At 56.6% G+C, this 14,792-nt stretch overlaps 1 protein-coding gene across 1 annotated transcript in view; it reads left to right on the top strand.

Moving 5' to 3' along the window:
* Positions 1–10,889: 10,889 nt before the first annotated feature.
* Positions 10,890–14,792, top strand: part of CFAP99 (cilia and flagella associated protein 99) — a 36,813-nt gene continuing 32,910 nt past the window's right edge. Inside the window, exon 1 of the mRNA XM_060089447.1 lies at positions 10,890–11,000. Coding sequence (XP_059945430.1) covers positions 10,890–11,000 — 111 coding nt within the window. The remainder of the gene's footprint in view (positions 11,001–14,792) is intronic.

Here is a 14,792-nt window from a genome sequence, read left to right as displayed (position 1 = left end):
ACAAAAGTAATTGTTTCACCAAATGGAACTCATGTAAAAACTGATGGCAGCGACAGTTTATTCCTGCAGGATGTGCACAGCTCAGGATGGGCTGCTTACGGATTCCAGCTGTGGGGTCAGACAGACCTGAGTTCAATCCCAATCCTGCCTCCCCCTGCCTGTGAAGGCTCCAGCAAATTCACTTCATTTGTAAGACAGGGTGCATTAGGATAATCAAAATGTTAGCAAGCACCCCCAAAGCCTCAGTGCCTTAAGCAACAGAGATCTATCCTAAGTTGTCACTCACTCCCAGCCCCTTCCCCAGCTCCTTCACTCCCCCATGGCCCTGGGGTCCTCTACTGGATCCTGAGCCTCCTGCCAAGGAACCAGGGACGCAGACCACATCCACAGGAGGACAGCTCAAGAGGTCTGGTGGTGGGCCTGACATGGTGGACCCCACTGCTGCCCACACTGGCTGAAACTCAGTCCCAGGACTTTCACTTGGGAGAGGGTACCCAGATGGTAGGCAGCCAGGACTTTCACTTGGGAGAGGGTACCCAGATGGTAGGCAGCGTCTCTGCCACCGGGGAGGGAGCAGGTAACCGGACCCCCGGGACGCCGGAGTGCCCTGAGTCAGGGTCTGCTCCCAGCAAATGAGCATGAAAAGAAGTCAGGGCGGGGGCACCCATTGAGACACTTCATTCTCACAATGACCCAGTAGGAGTAGCCGGCAGCCACGATGGCCTCTGGGACTCCAAAAAGTCCTCCACGCGCGGTTCTGTTTCAACCCCCACCTCCGACCCACCTGCACGTTCCACTCATAGTGACAGAGGTCATTTCTTGAGCCATCACTGTGACTCTTTGACAGACATGGTCCCCTCAAATTCCAGGCAACGGGTCCCCTCACCCCCGCCTGGCAGACAGGGCTGCGGGAGGGGCAGTCAGGGTTCCCGCCCAGGCCCTGCTGCCCTGTCTGTGGCTTCAACACCATCAAAACACATAAGCCCCGTGGGCCGCAAAGACTTAGGGCAATAAACACGGGAGAAATGCTGACAACCCACAACATTCTAGACATTTATTTGTCTTTGAACTGGAATCAACTCCCCTTTGTCCACCTTTGTGTGGGCACACGGCACACACTTAAGGGCTGTGGCTACTCGATGCTATCAACTCCAACAAGACTCTGCCTTCAAAACCAGCAGATGACCGTTCAGTCACTTAGGGGCTCTCAGATGTGCATTTTCACACTTATAAAACAAGCATATCTGGTGTTCTGGGAACGTCTGGCAGCCTGAAGGAGAGGCGCTAAAGCCTCTCGACATCACCCACCTCAGAATGGAGGGTCAAATGAAGTCGCCCAACACACTTCCCATTCAGAGGGGGGCAGTACACCGAGGGTTCCTTCCCCGCCACCCCACGGCCTGCTGGATGCCAAGGCCAGATATCAATTAGGCGAAGCTTAAGCCTCCCTGCCTATGACTCACCCATTTAACAGAAACCGTATCATACATTTCCCATAAATACAATGCAATGATGGTAAAGCACAGAACCCTAAGTGATGACATCAGAGTTGGCACAGAGTTGGCACAGAAATTGATGCTCTCAGCCTGTCTGCAGCTCAGCCTCTCCCCTCCCGGCCAGTGCCAGTGGCACAGGCTGGGCGTGTGCAGCCCCACAAGCTCCCGCAGCCCCAGACAGAAGTACAGCAAAGCCTGGGAAAGGAGGCAAGAGCTGCCCCTGAGTCTACCTAGCAGACCCAGCATGGGTGCTACAAGTCTCCTTGACAAGTGGACTCTCGGGCCCTCCCATCTGCCCAGGCCTGACGATGCTTGTGTGTCGTAAGGAAGGCTCTCTGGGGGAGGTGGGGTGACCAGACCCGGCAGCAGGGAGGGGGGCCCAGCGCCTTCTGAATTCAGGGACAAAAAACAGGTGCTCTAGGCCAGCCAAGCCCACTCTGACTCAGCACAGCGGAGCATCCTTCCTGGGGCTTCCGAGCCGCACTCTGGGCCAGGCACCCGCTGGCAGAGGGAGCTCGGCGCTGGCACAGCATGTGCACTAGGCGTCCACACCACTGGCTTTCCTGCAGCTCACCTTGGAGACAAACGTGCAACTCCAAGGACAGCCTCAGCCGCAGCTGGGCACTCAGAATTTATCGGCTGCAAAAGAACTAGTTAGCAGCCTGGCTAGAAATTAACACTAAAATCCCCAGACCCTGGAGCAGTGTCTGTGCCCAGCGAGGGCTGCACTCAGTGCTCTGAGGACAGCAGCTCGTTTCCCACTCGAGCGAGCGGGGAGAGTAAGGTCCGTGCTGGTGCTGTCACGTCCCAGTCACGGTCATGCTCAGGCTCCCGTGCAGAGCCCAGGGCAGCAGGACCAGGTCGTGGGAAGACCACCGTCTCACTCGCCTCCACCACGACCCCTCCCGCCATGCTCTGAATCAGGGGCTTTGCTGACCGTGTGGCTGAGTTTCTCTGGGTCCCCGTCATCCGTGTCATCCCCGCTCACCCTCGGCCACCGTGGGGGAGCCCTGTAAGGACAAGTGGCCTGCTCATCGTCTGTGTGTGCCGGGGGCCGTGCAGACACAAGCCCAGGCCTTTCCCCAGCCCTGGGGCCCGCTCATTTAACACCTGAAGGGCTCCCAACTGCCACTGCACTTCCAGGGTGTGGCCCCCTCCACCTGGTGGTCAACCTGCAGAGTGCCAGCCACCAACGGGCAGCTCCATGCCCACTGCCCACGGCCGGGTGGACCAGGACTCTGGAAACAGGGAGGGGCCCTGGGTGTGGCTCTGGATGCCCAGCTGCTGACTGAGGCTGGGTTAAATCAACAGCCACGGTGGGAAGCTCCCCCACCCCCAGCCCACAGCAGGCAGAACTTAACTCTGCAAAGATCAAAGGGCTCTTCGTTCAAGAAGTGCACACACCCAGCAGGTTATTCGGCTTCTCTTTGAGAAGGAAGGCCATTTCATCCCTAATCTGAACCCAGAATACTGACAAAGTTTCCAGATAAACATTACTTGGTATAGCACTGTATTTACAAGGAATGCTTCCCCACAAAGAAGGGAGACAAGGAAAATTAATGACCCACATCCCAGAAGTGGTTTGGGGGTGCAGACAAGAGAGTTCTTCATGAGGTGCACACAAAGCGTGGTAATTACCATAGTAATTACCATAAGCGTGGTAATCGCCATCCATCTGGACAATGCCACCTACCCGCCGATCAATTCTTCCTCAAAGATGGAAAACACAAGTTCATCCTGTACCATTACTAACATGCTCTTTGATGGTGGCCAAGAAGACCTGGTGGGGTCCGGTCTGGGTCCTCCAACCCCCGCACCAGCATTTCACCCCTTGGCACAGTCAGCAGGGATCAACGAGAAAATTATAACCCAGCATGAAACACAAGTATTGAGACTTTTGTTCCAAATGAAGACCTCGGTATTCCAAAATGTTTCCCCTTCTGAACGTTAACTCTTTTTTGGAAAGCCGTTCCCTAAACAAAAGCAAAGACACTTAGAAATCCTGAACACTTTCCATGGAAAAAAATCATAATAGTGTTTAAAAGACTGCCTTAAAGAAAATAAATGGAAATATGAGAGTCTGCAAAGAACTACTGAACACATCAGGTTGGTTGGTTAGTTACTCAACTTCGGTAGTTGTTAATGATTCAGATATCAAAAATTCTAAGTGTCATATACGAATGTTTTAAAGCATTTCCAAACGCTTTTTAGAACTACAAGAACGATGAATATTTTTGGTTTCAGAATGTTTTCCACTGCACTGTAATGAACAAGAAGCTCAGTGTTCAGTTTTAAACCAAAGCAGGGATTAAATCAAGAATTCAGTTTGAATTGTATATCTATCTAAATACAACAGTGGAAAAAATCCTAACTACAGGCAACAATCTCTCTCAGACACATCCTCCCACAGCTAACATTTAACACTTCAACTCTTCCAGGCCCGGAAACCTCCCAGAACTGACTCCTGTTCACTTGTGCCATAATGTGTTAAATTAGACAGGAAGGGGAAGCATAAAATTCAATTCATAACCTGAGGCCAAAATATGAGCTTTGATTTGAAAAATGAAAAGCTACTGGGGTGACCTAACCCACTCCAACCCTTCAAATAGTTAAGACATTTAACCCCAAAGACAGATGTCCAACAAGGAACTACCACGCTCAGACTGACCGCAGGGCAAACACAAAGATCTCAGACGGAGATGTGTCTTGAGTCCAGGGGTCAGACAGCAGGCCAAGACACCACAGTGAAGGAAAGGAGAGGACCAGATGAAACGCTATCCCCTCCCTTCTCCTAAGGCGCACAGCTCTGGGCTGAGTCGCTGGGATTGGCTGACTCACCAGCTCTCCACCTTGCCCTGGTCAGCCTGGGGGCTGGCTTTGGAAGGGCAGCTGCCTGCTGAGAGGGAAAATTAGGAACACGACTCTCAATTCTGGGGCACAGTCTCATGGGTAGTATCATTTTCCACTTTTAAAGACTTTTCCCTAAACTGAAACAGGCAGGGCCACTGAAATTATTCAGCTGTAGATGAAACAGAGATTCCACGTTGCTTTTCCGTCCCTTCCAACAACGTATTACAGTTAGGCAATCCTAGAAACAAGTCCTCTTCCACAGCCATGTCTGGAAAAAGGCATGTGGAGCCCTAGGACCCTCAGCAAATGTGTTTTCAGAGACACCAGAACGTTACTATGATACGCTTCTCTGCTGGCCCTTGCCGTTTATCACTGAAAAACTGCTGCTGCTGCTAGCCCTCACAACGGCCTTCTGACAAGTCCCCTTGGCCTTTCCTTAACTGGTGACAGAAGTCACACAAACAAAAAGCCGCCCCTTGTACACACATTGCGTGCACAGGCTGCCGCCCTCCCCTGGCACCCTACCCAGCACCAGCAGGTAGGATCAGAGCCACCTCAGGGGGACTGCAGCAAGGAGAGGGCTGGGCAGGAGGCTGCCAAGGGCAGGGAGGCCCCAAACCACAGGCAGCTCCGGGAAGCACCAGGGTCACACCAAAACACCACTAATAAGCAGCTGCTACAAAGACAGGGAGGTGCGCAGGGGGAGCAGGGCTGCGCAGCTGCACCAAGCAAGAAAGAACCAGTATCCCCTCTGGGTCAGGCCAAGGCCGAGCAAGGGGTGGTCCCAGTCACCCTAAGCCCTCGACCCAACACTGGGAGAACTCTCCGACCCCAAAGGCGATGAAGTACGAGCCCTTCCCGTCCCTGAATTCGCCCCAGGACCTCGGGTGCCCATCCTCCAAAGGACCCGCTGCAGGAGAGCACAGATTTCGGAAACACCTCCCCCCACCCCCAGCCCACCCTGGGAGATCACCCACGGTGGGAGGGGGGAGCAGAAAAGCCAGACCCAGAGAAGTGATCAGCCCTGGGCGGGGGGCGGGGCGGGGGCAGTGTTCCTTGGGTCGCTCAGGCACACTGTGGATGTCCGAGGCGCCTAGACGTGACCACTGGCCCCACCCAGGCCAAGACTCCCCCCCCCAGCCAAGACCCTAGCGCCCCAGCCCTACCAAGGTGCCAGCCCCCAGGGTCCGACCCCCGGACGCCTAGGATGCTCCCAGGACTCTGCGCCCGGCTCCTGGGCACCGCCGCACCCAGACTTGGACTAGCTCTGGCCGCAGCGGACACAAGCCCTGGGCGGGCGGCAGGGACGCAGCGCCCGCAGTGCGACTGGCGCAGCTGCCGAGGAGCAGTGCGCGCTGCCCAGACCCCGACCCCACGGCCGGGGAGGGGCGCAGCGCCGGGAGGACCGCACCTCCGACCCCGCTGAGCCTGCGGCCCCGGGCGCGCTCACCCCGCCGCCGCCGGGCAGGGGACTGCCCTGCATTTGACAGCACGCGGGGTGGGCACGGGAGAAAGATGGCACGGGACAAGGATGGGGACGCGAACTGGGCCGAGGCGCGGATCGGTCCTGGTTCGGGAAGGCAGGGCCGGGACAGTGGGATGGGGACCCGCTCTGCACACAAGGAAGAAGGGGTCCGTCCGAGACCCGGGAGAGGGACATGGGGGCCCCCTCCAGAACCTGGGGTAAGTGGGGAGAGGGTCTGTTCCGGATTGCGGAGAGGGAGGTTAGGAGGTACATTCCGGGTCCAGGATAATGGGTGGTGGTGCGGGGGCAGAAGAGGAATGGGAGAGTCATCCCTGGTGTAGGGAGGGAGGATGGAAAGGTTTTTCCGGGACCCAGGAGAAGTAGGAGGGGGTCTGCTCGGGTGACCACGAGGTGTGAGCAGGGCACCACGCAGGACCGCAATGAGAAGGGAGAGGGGCCCATCTGGCAGCGGGCAGGCGTGGGGAGGGAGTGAACCCCGGCCCGAGGGTAAGAGCAAGAGGGGCGGTTTGGGACCGGGCCGTGGGGGGGGGAACCCGTGGAAGGGGGAGGGCGACGGTGTGAGCAAGTCGCGGAGTGGAGGGTAGGGTGTCGGCGGCACCACGGAGAGGCCGGTCCCGGCCGGAAAAGGGGGTCTGCCTCGGCAGCGAGGGACGGGTCCGCTCACCTTGGGTTTGTACAGCCACTTTCGGAACCTGTTCATCATCGCCGCGCCGGCCCGGCCCGGCCCCGGCGGCCCTCACCTCCGCAGCGCTGCTCCTGGGCCCGGCTGCGGCGCGGGGCGGGCGGACGCGGGGCAGCGCCGGGCCGGGGTCCCGAGCGGACCCGGGGCGCCGGGCGGGCGGCGTCAGGTGCGCGGAGCAGGTGCGCCGCCGGGAGATGCTCGGAGAGCTGCGCGCGGTACTGACCCGCAGACCGCGGTGGGCAGGCGGACGCGCGGACTGACCAGACACGGGGGCGCCGGCTCCTCTGGGCTCACTGACACCAGGTGCCTTGGCCGGCCACCGCCGCCCGAGCCACACATGCGCCGACGCGCCGCGAGCCCCAGGCCAGCCGCAAGCCACCGAAGCTGCCCAATCCGGTCGCCGCGCCGCGCCGCGCCGCGCCCCGCCCGAGGCGCGCTCCCCCGCAGGCGACCCGGAGCGCCCGGAGGGGCCGAGAACTACAAGTCCCGACGGGCATTGCGGGGAAGGAGGGGCCCTGGATGCGGCCACCTTTCTGGGCTGCGGGCGCTGTGCATTCTGGGGGTTGTAGTCTTCCCGCGGACGGCTCCGGAGCGTACAGAGGTTGCTAGGTGACAACGCCCAAACTGCGCCCCAGCACCGCCCCTGCCCTGAGGGTTGCCGGGGTTCCGGAAGAGCAGAAGTGGAAGGGGAGATCCACTGCTATTCCCCAGTCCCCTCGCGCTTGCCAGCCCTGCAATTGCCGTGCGGCGGGCGGTGGCGAGAAGGGAGGTTCCGGAGCGCCCGCGGAGCCCACTGACAGGTACGGGGGGAAGGGAAGCAGGCGAGACCCGAAAGGGGCGAGGCGCGTCCCCTCAGCACCAGCACCACCCACGTGTAACTTCCCTAGATCTGCGGGCCAGTTCTCGTCTTTCTTGTTTCCCATCTTCTTGCTTTCGCTCACCACCTTTTTGGTCTTCTTCCCAGCTCCTTGACTAAAGTTAACGGTGCTTTTTTTTTTTTAATCGCCACAATAAACGATGCTTTTTAAAAAGATATTCTCCCGTATTCACTACTTCCCCTAGCCATGCCCTAATTTGGATCCATAAAAACAATCAACAAAATCTGAGAATCTAAGTGCTAAGCAGAAAGCTAAAAACAAGTGTGTGGTCTCACTTGAAACTCCCTCTGGCACCTGAAGGATCAGGCACAGAGAGGCTGCTGCGCTCTGGCTGGAGGAGGAGACTCTCCCCCAACCGCCTCGCGCTTTCCCCTGCCCCCACCCAGCACCACTTCGGGTACGTGCAGATTTAGGGTACACAAGAGGGAGGTAACTCTCTCTTGATAGAGAATTTATGCTCTGCTGCTCATGTTATCACTGGCCCAGCGTCCAGGTGCGCAGATGGGCTGGACTCCCTGGCCCCTCTATTCCATTAGAGTCAGTGTGAGTCTAGGCACAGGCAGAGATTTCTGAGATTTCCCTGAGTGCTGGCAGTGCTCCGTGTTCGTTTTTGAGTACCTGATTGATCCTCCCCACTCCCCTCCAGCTACCACCCAGTCACTGCTCCCCTAAAGAGCAAAACCCCTCCGGAGTTGCGTCTTATCTCCAATTCATTTCCACCTTTTCTCTCTTGATACTGCTCCAATCAGATTTTCACCCAGCCCCTCCTCCCAGGCTCTTTATCTAAGTCATACTTGACCTCCATGTTGCTAAATCCAACTATGAGAGCTCAACCCCGCCTCTTCCAGGAACAAGTGTCCCAGCTGAGTACTCCCCTCCTGGACACACTGTCCTTACTTGGCTGGAACACACCTCACTCTCTGCCTCTCCTCCTGTGGCTGCTCCTCCTCAGTCTCCTTGGCTTGCATCTCCTTGCTCCTCAACATCCTGACACTAGAGGCCCAGGACTCGGTCCTTGGAAGCCCCTCTATCCACCCTCTCCCTGGATGATTTCCTGCGGTCACATGGTTCAATAAACAACTATTTTCTCCTGACTTTCCCGAACCTGCATCTCCAGCCTGAACCTTGCCCTGGGACTTTAGACCCCTTTCCTTGTTCTTTGCCAGTTGGATGTCTACCAAATTCCCCCAAATAAAACGTGTCCACCTGCACTCCCAGTCATCCCCCATAAATCCTACTCTTCCCCCAGCCACTGTTTCCAGTCTGAGAACTTGGGTAGACACTCTGTGGGTGTGCCGTTGGCCTACTCCAAGTCTGGGACTGTTGCTGCTCAGAGCCTCCCTTCCTATGCTTCCCAGTTTGAAACTGTGCTCAGGATGAAGGCTGACCTCAGGGAAATGGGTGTATAGTTAGGATTAGATTCAGCTTTATGCAACGAAAAATTTCAACATCATAGTGACCCAAACAAGATAACTGGTGTGTCCATAAAATAGGTCCATGGAGAGGCAATCTTGGGAGATATGACACCCCCAAAAGTCATCAGGGATCTGGGCTCCTCTAGCTTGCTCTTCTGCAATCTTTGTATGTTTCCTCATGGTCCAGAATTGCTGCCTAAGTTCCTCCCATCACCTCCAGAGTCCAGGCAGCAGGATGGAAAAGAGAAGAAGTGTATGCTCCTCCCTTTCAAGGAGACTTTCCCGAAGTCTCAAACTCTTCCACTTCTTGGCATACCCAGATGTCAGGAAGGCTGTCCTCCGTGCTCTGGGGCCCTTGGCCTGCCACCTGCTGTCACCTTCCTGGAAAATCTCTGGCTTCCCAGTCCCAAGCCTGCCCCTTTCTGGGCTCCCTCTCCGGGCCGGGTGCAGGGCCCCCCCATCCACAGAGCCATCATTCTTCCTGGTTGGAGATGAGTTCCCTGAACACTGGTGCCCAGAGTTACCACCGGGGAACCCGAGGCTACCCTGCACCCCTCCTGTCCCTTCCTACACGACCTGCTTCAGGGCGCTCAGGAACCCTGTCCATCAATTCTGGGATATTCCCTTGCATTATGTCTCTCCCATTTTTCTGGAACTCCTGTTAATTGGAATTCAGATCTTTTGGAGTGGTTCCCCGATTTTCTTGGTGCTTTTCTCCTACTTCCTACATCTTCATCTTTTTCTGCTCTCTGGGAGATTTCCTCAGCTTTATCTTCTGCCTCTTCTATTTATATCTTCAGTTCTGCTGTCATATTTTAATTTCCAAGAACTCTTTCTTTTCCTGCAGATGTTTCTTGGATACCGTGTTTTTCTCCATCTCTCAGAGGTGGTATAGTTGTTTGTTTCCAGGTTTTTCCTGCTGTGTATGTTGTCTGCTTTCTCCTACTTCCTTTTTTGCTGGTTTCTGTTTCCATGTTTGGTGTCAGAGGCTCTTTGCAGTGTCTGGTGGCATTTGCCCTTCATTCTCTTTCAAGTGATGGTGGGGGGGACTTACCCAGTGGACCGTGATTGTCAGGGATTGGCCATCTCATTGGTGACCCCCAGTGTCAGTGTATGTGGCTTTTGTTTTTTCACTCAGTCGCCATCCTGGAGTGCCTTAGTCTGGGTGCTGCCATCCAGAGCCATTCCAGCTTGTTGGGTGGAGAAGAGGTGCCCCTGGTGTCCCCAGGGTGCTAGCAGCCTGGCTTTGCCAATAGCTGGGGCCCAAGAAGCCAGTGGCATGGTGACCCAGGGAAGCTACTCAATCAGCGTGGAACAAGGTGGGGATGAGAGAGGAGCTCCTGGGGGGCTTGGCCACCCTGCTCTGAGGACAATTTGGGGGTCACCTGTTAGAACCACTTCTTGGGGTCCCATTCCTACCCCAAGCGGCTTCTCCAGGGTCTGCCAAAGAAGGGCTCTGAGCAAGCCAGTCTCCTGGAGCTTGTCTGTTTCTGGAACGCTCAGGCCTGGCCATTGACTGGCTCTGCATCCCCTCTGGGTGCTGGTTACCTCATCTTTAAAATGGGGGTATTGAACGTGGTGACCCGAGGATTCTTCTTGCCCCACACTTTTGTGTTTAGGTCCCCCTCTCCCTCCGAGCAGGGCCTGCTGAGTCATCTACCACCAAACCCAAGTTGGGCTGAGGGCCGCTCAGGCTGACTCACAAGGTGCCTCCACTCTCTGGCCTGGCCTCTCCCAGGGGTCATCCCCACCCGTGCACAGCTGGAGGGCTTGGGGGCACGTGGGGCAGCCAGGGAGCCTCCAGGGGCAGGGCAGAGAGGGTTGCCGGGGCTATGGGTGAGTGGGAGCCTGTGGGCGGGCTCCCCAAGGCCTGCAGGGACACAGTCCAGGAAGTGGGCCTGGGGTTACCCCTGCTGGGGTCCCCACTTCCCTCCAACACTCCTTGCCCCACGAGGTCCCAGGCTCCCTGGTGGATCTCCTGTCAGTTTGGTGAAGATCCTTCACCACCTGCCGAGCTGACAGCCCAGGGTGCATGGAGGGCATGACCTGTCACGGTTTGCTTTTAGGGTCCCACCTGGGAAGATGGCATACTATGGAAAATGCATTGAAACTGTGATTAAGCTACTGGACCAATTTAAACCTGAGAAGGACAGTCCCGAGCAGTTCCTGGAGGCTGCGGCCACCTCCCTGCAGGTAGGGTCTGAGTGGTGGCTCAGGGCTCACAGGGAGGCCATAGCAGTGATACCTGTCAGGAGCTGGGTTTTTTTTTGTTTTTTTTTTTTAATTTATTTTACTCATTTATTTTTGGCTGCGTTGGGTTTTCGTTGCTGCGCGCGGGCTTTCTCTAGTTGCAGCGAGCGGGGGCTACTCTTTGTTGCAGTGTGTGGGCTTCTCATTGTGTGGCTTCTCTTGTTGCGGAGCACAGGCTCTAGGCACGCAGGCTTCAGTAGTCGTGGCTCGCGGGCTCTAGAGCGCAGGCTTAGTTGTTGTGGCTCACAGGCTTAGTTGCTCCGCAGCATGTGGGATCTTCCTGGATCAGGGAACGAACTTGTGTCCCCTGCATTGGCAGGAGGATTCTTAATCACTGCACCACCCGGGAAGCCCTGTCAGGAGTTTTTTAGTCTCATTCCTGACAGCCGCTTTCCTTCCTTCACGAGGAGAGGCCCAAGGCGAGATTCCCAGCTAGCCAAAGGCTTACATCAGCTCTCACTCTGAATCTTGGATGCCCTTCAGGGATGGGACCCCCTCTTTGCTTCAGGAGGCATTCCTAGCTCCCAGAATGTGCATCAGACTACTCTCGTGACAAGGGAACATGGGTGCCATAACTCGGGTTGCATCTGTGGGGTCGTCCCATCCTCAGCTGAAGGTGGACGGGAGTCAGCCTCGCAGGCACCTTGGCTCAGCACCCTCCACTGGGGGACATCTTCGTCCCCCAGGGCAGGGATGTGCGTGGGGCAGAGGGGCCACACCTGGAAGAGCTACTCGGCTCTTGTTCCCATGCCCTGGGGGTCCCTGTCCTACCACAGCCCACCCCACTTCAAGCATATGCAGAGAGACCCTGGGCTGAAGTCTCTGGGCCCAGGTCTGTCCTCGCTCTAGCACCTCGGAGGCCTCCCTGTGACTTGACCCCGCATCCGTCCGTCCATCAAGGACAGGTGCCAGGAGCAGGGGTACACGTTGCAGGGGTGCCACCTTCAGGACTCCGGGCCATGGACTCCGTTGGAAGGGGCATCCAGAGGAGACTAGTCCACCCAGGGAAGCGCTCGGGGATTACCACTCGGCCTGCTGCCCCCATCCCCCTCGCCTGCGTCCCCTGGAAGGAGGAGCAAATGGGGTCTTATGGGATGTTCCCAGTGAATCACCAGCTGCAGCCTTCCCTTACTGTGCTTAACAAGGCCTGTGAGCTGCTTTGCTGGCCCTGGGATGTGACTGTGGCCAGGCCCCACCCCCATACACCTGCAGGGGTGTGGTCTCTGCTGTTCCGAAGACAGACCCACCTTCCCTTTCTCCATCAGCCACCTTGTGGTGGAGCAGCTGGAAAACCTGGTTGGGAGGATGAGGGGTAGGGCCCCAGCAGTGCACGCAGAGCTGGGGAGTCTGGAAACCAAAGCCTCTCTCACAAGAGAAAGCTTGGGAGTGCTGCCCCAATCCCTGCTCCCCTGTGTCATTCAGCAAAGGATGTCTCTGCCAGCTGGAGCCTGGCAGTCAGCACGGACTGGGGCGTGGGCTGCACCTCCTCAAACTCTCCCCCGAGACCCTAAGCATTTTGGGGGAATGATGAAAACAGCCAAGACCAGGCCCATCCACAATCCTTCTCTTTCCCAGTCTGAGCTGGCCTTGCACAGCTCAGCACAGCCCCACCTGCAGGCCCGGCCCCTTTGGCTACTCCTTCTGTCTGTCCGGCCTCACTCCCCTCAGTGCGTCTTTCCCATCACCCACAGCTGCTATGCATTCCCTCATCCTAAAAAAAAGACCTCTCTACTCCAATTCCCTGTGTCACCCACATTTCTCACCCTCCATTTCCAACAACACTCCTCGGTGTTCTGCTCTCTGTCCCCAACCCTGGCCCCCCAGACCCTGCAGGGCATCCCTTACCACTCAGCAAAAACGGTAAAGTTAATGTCCTTATTTCTCCAGAATAATTACTGAAAGTGGGTTTGTTACAACAAATAGTTTGGGATGGGAATTCCCTGGTGGTCCAGTGGTTAGGACTCTGAGCTTCCACTGCAGGGGGCACAGGTTTGATTCCTGGTCAGGGAACTAAGATCCCACAAGCTGCGCAGCACAGCCAAAAAAAAAAAAAAAAAAAGTAGTTTGGGGATTTTTTCCCCACATCCGATGGATTATTAATAGTAAATGAGTCCTAGTTGTCACCGGTGAGCCATGGCATGATGACAGACATGTGCAAGGCCGTGGGGAGGGAGGCACCACACCAGCTCGGGCCCCAACCCAGCGGCGCCCTGAGTCTTCCATCGGGGCCATCTGCGTCTTTGAGATGTGCCTATGCTGGACGGACAGAGAAGCAGCTTCTTTTACAGATGCACCTGTCTTTTACATCCTTTCAGAAAGCCATCCTAAGTCCAAGTGGAATGGTACACTGGAAACTGGCACAGTTTGGACAACGTACCTTTACTTCCAGCTGTCAGAAAATTGGTGCAGTACACTGCTCTTGTTAGGCCAGGGCTCAAGACTGCCACCTGGCAGAGAATTACACAGCACATAGACCCACTGGCAGAGAGTCCGGGGAAGGGCAAGGCTGTGGATTCAGCTGGGTCCCCCAAAAAGAAATGTTGACGTCCTCACCCCGGTTACCTATGAATGTGACTTTATTTTGAGATACCGTCTTTGCAGATATAATTAATAATCTCAAGATAGGGAAAAGTCCAAGGATTTGCAGATTGAGGGCAAGGTGTGGTGACTCTCCCTCTCTAGACTGAAGCCTGGGAACCCGTCCCGTGACACACACACACACACACACACACACACACACACACACACACACACACACACACACACACACACACACACACACACACAGAGCAGCCTCCCAGCCCTCTGACGGGGGTTCCCTCGGGCATGGTCCCGATGGCATTTCTGCACAGAGAACATATGTCAGTGGGAGAAGATTTGGTCTAAGATCAGAAAGGGATCCATTTACCATTGAGAGAAATTTCTCCCTCAGAAGCACCGTGCACGAGGGGGGCTAAGGCGTGGGGAGCAGCCTCTCCAGATGCCAGTCTGCGGAGTGGTTGTAGAAACAGAAGTGGCCTGACGTCTGGGAACAGCACTGAAGACCCAGCTGGGGGCCTGGAGCTGGAGAAAGGACGGAGTGCAGGAGGGGGTGGCACCAGCAACAAGGCACTGCTGCCGGCCAGTGCCCGGCCCTCAGTGGGGAACAGGAAAGAGGAGGTGCTTCCCACCCTGCCTCTCCTGTCCCAGGCTTTGCCCACCCCCACTGGTTAATATCTCTTTGGAACAAGTGTCATTTCATTCGTGCACCACCTATAAGGGGGATGGAGCCTGGTGGGTGTCACTCCTCCGGGCTCCCCAGCACCACGGCTCGGGCACCAGGACCACCAGGTTGGGTGTAGGAATGTCCAGAGAACTGCCTGGGCCTGCAGGACAGAGGTGGGGTGTGATAGGCACAGCAGGCAGCTTGGGGTACCCAGAAAGCCCATGAGGTCTGAGTAGCCCTCACAGAAGGGTCTGGCTTTGAGAGAGATTCCCTGGGGGTGGGAGGAGGGGGGGAGAAGGAGATCCGGCCACTCAGCAAACAGTGGGCAAGAGGGCAGGTGAGCTCTGAGCAGGGGAACGAAAGGCTCAGCCCTGGGCTGGCAGGAGAGGTGCCCGGCAGCTGGTCAGTCAGACAGTCTGGGGGTGAGGCAGTGGGGGGAAAATGCCGGTTTGTCAGCCCGCGGGAAAGGGGTGGGGGGGAGGGTGGGCGGGGAAACCGGAATGGGCTTGTGCAAGAGGTTGGGGGAAAAG

Source organism: Mesoplodon densirostris, chromosome 1 (assembly GCF_025265405.1).
Source record: "Mesoplodon densirostris isolate mMesDen1 chromosome 1, mMesDen1 primary haplotype, whole genome shotgun sequence".
Classification (NCBI taxonomy): domain Eukaryota; kingdom Metazoa; phylum Chordata; class Mammalia; order Artiodactyla; family Ziphiidae; genus Mesoplodon; species Mesoplodon densirostris.
The sequence above is the reverse complement of the archived record's forward strand: the minus strand, read 5'-3'. Positions and strand labels throughout refer to the sequence as shown.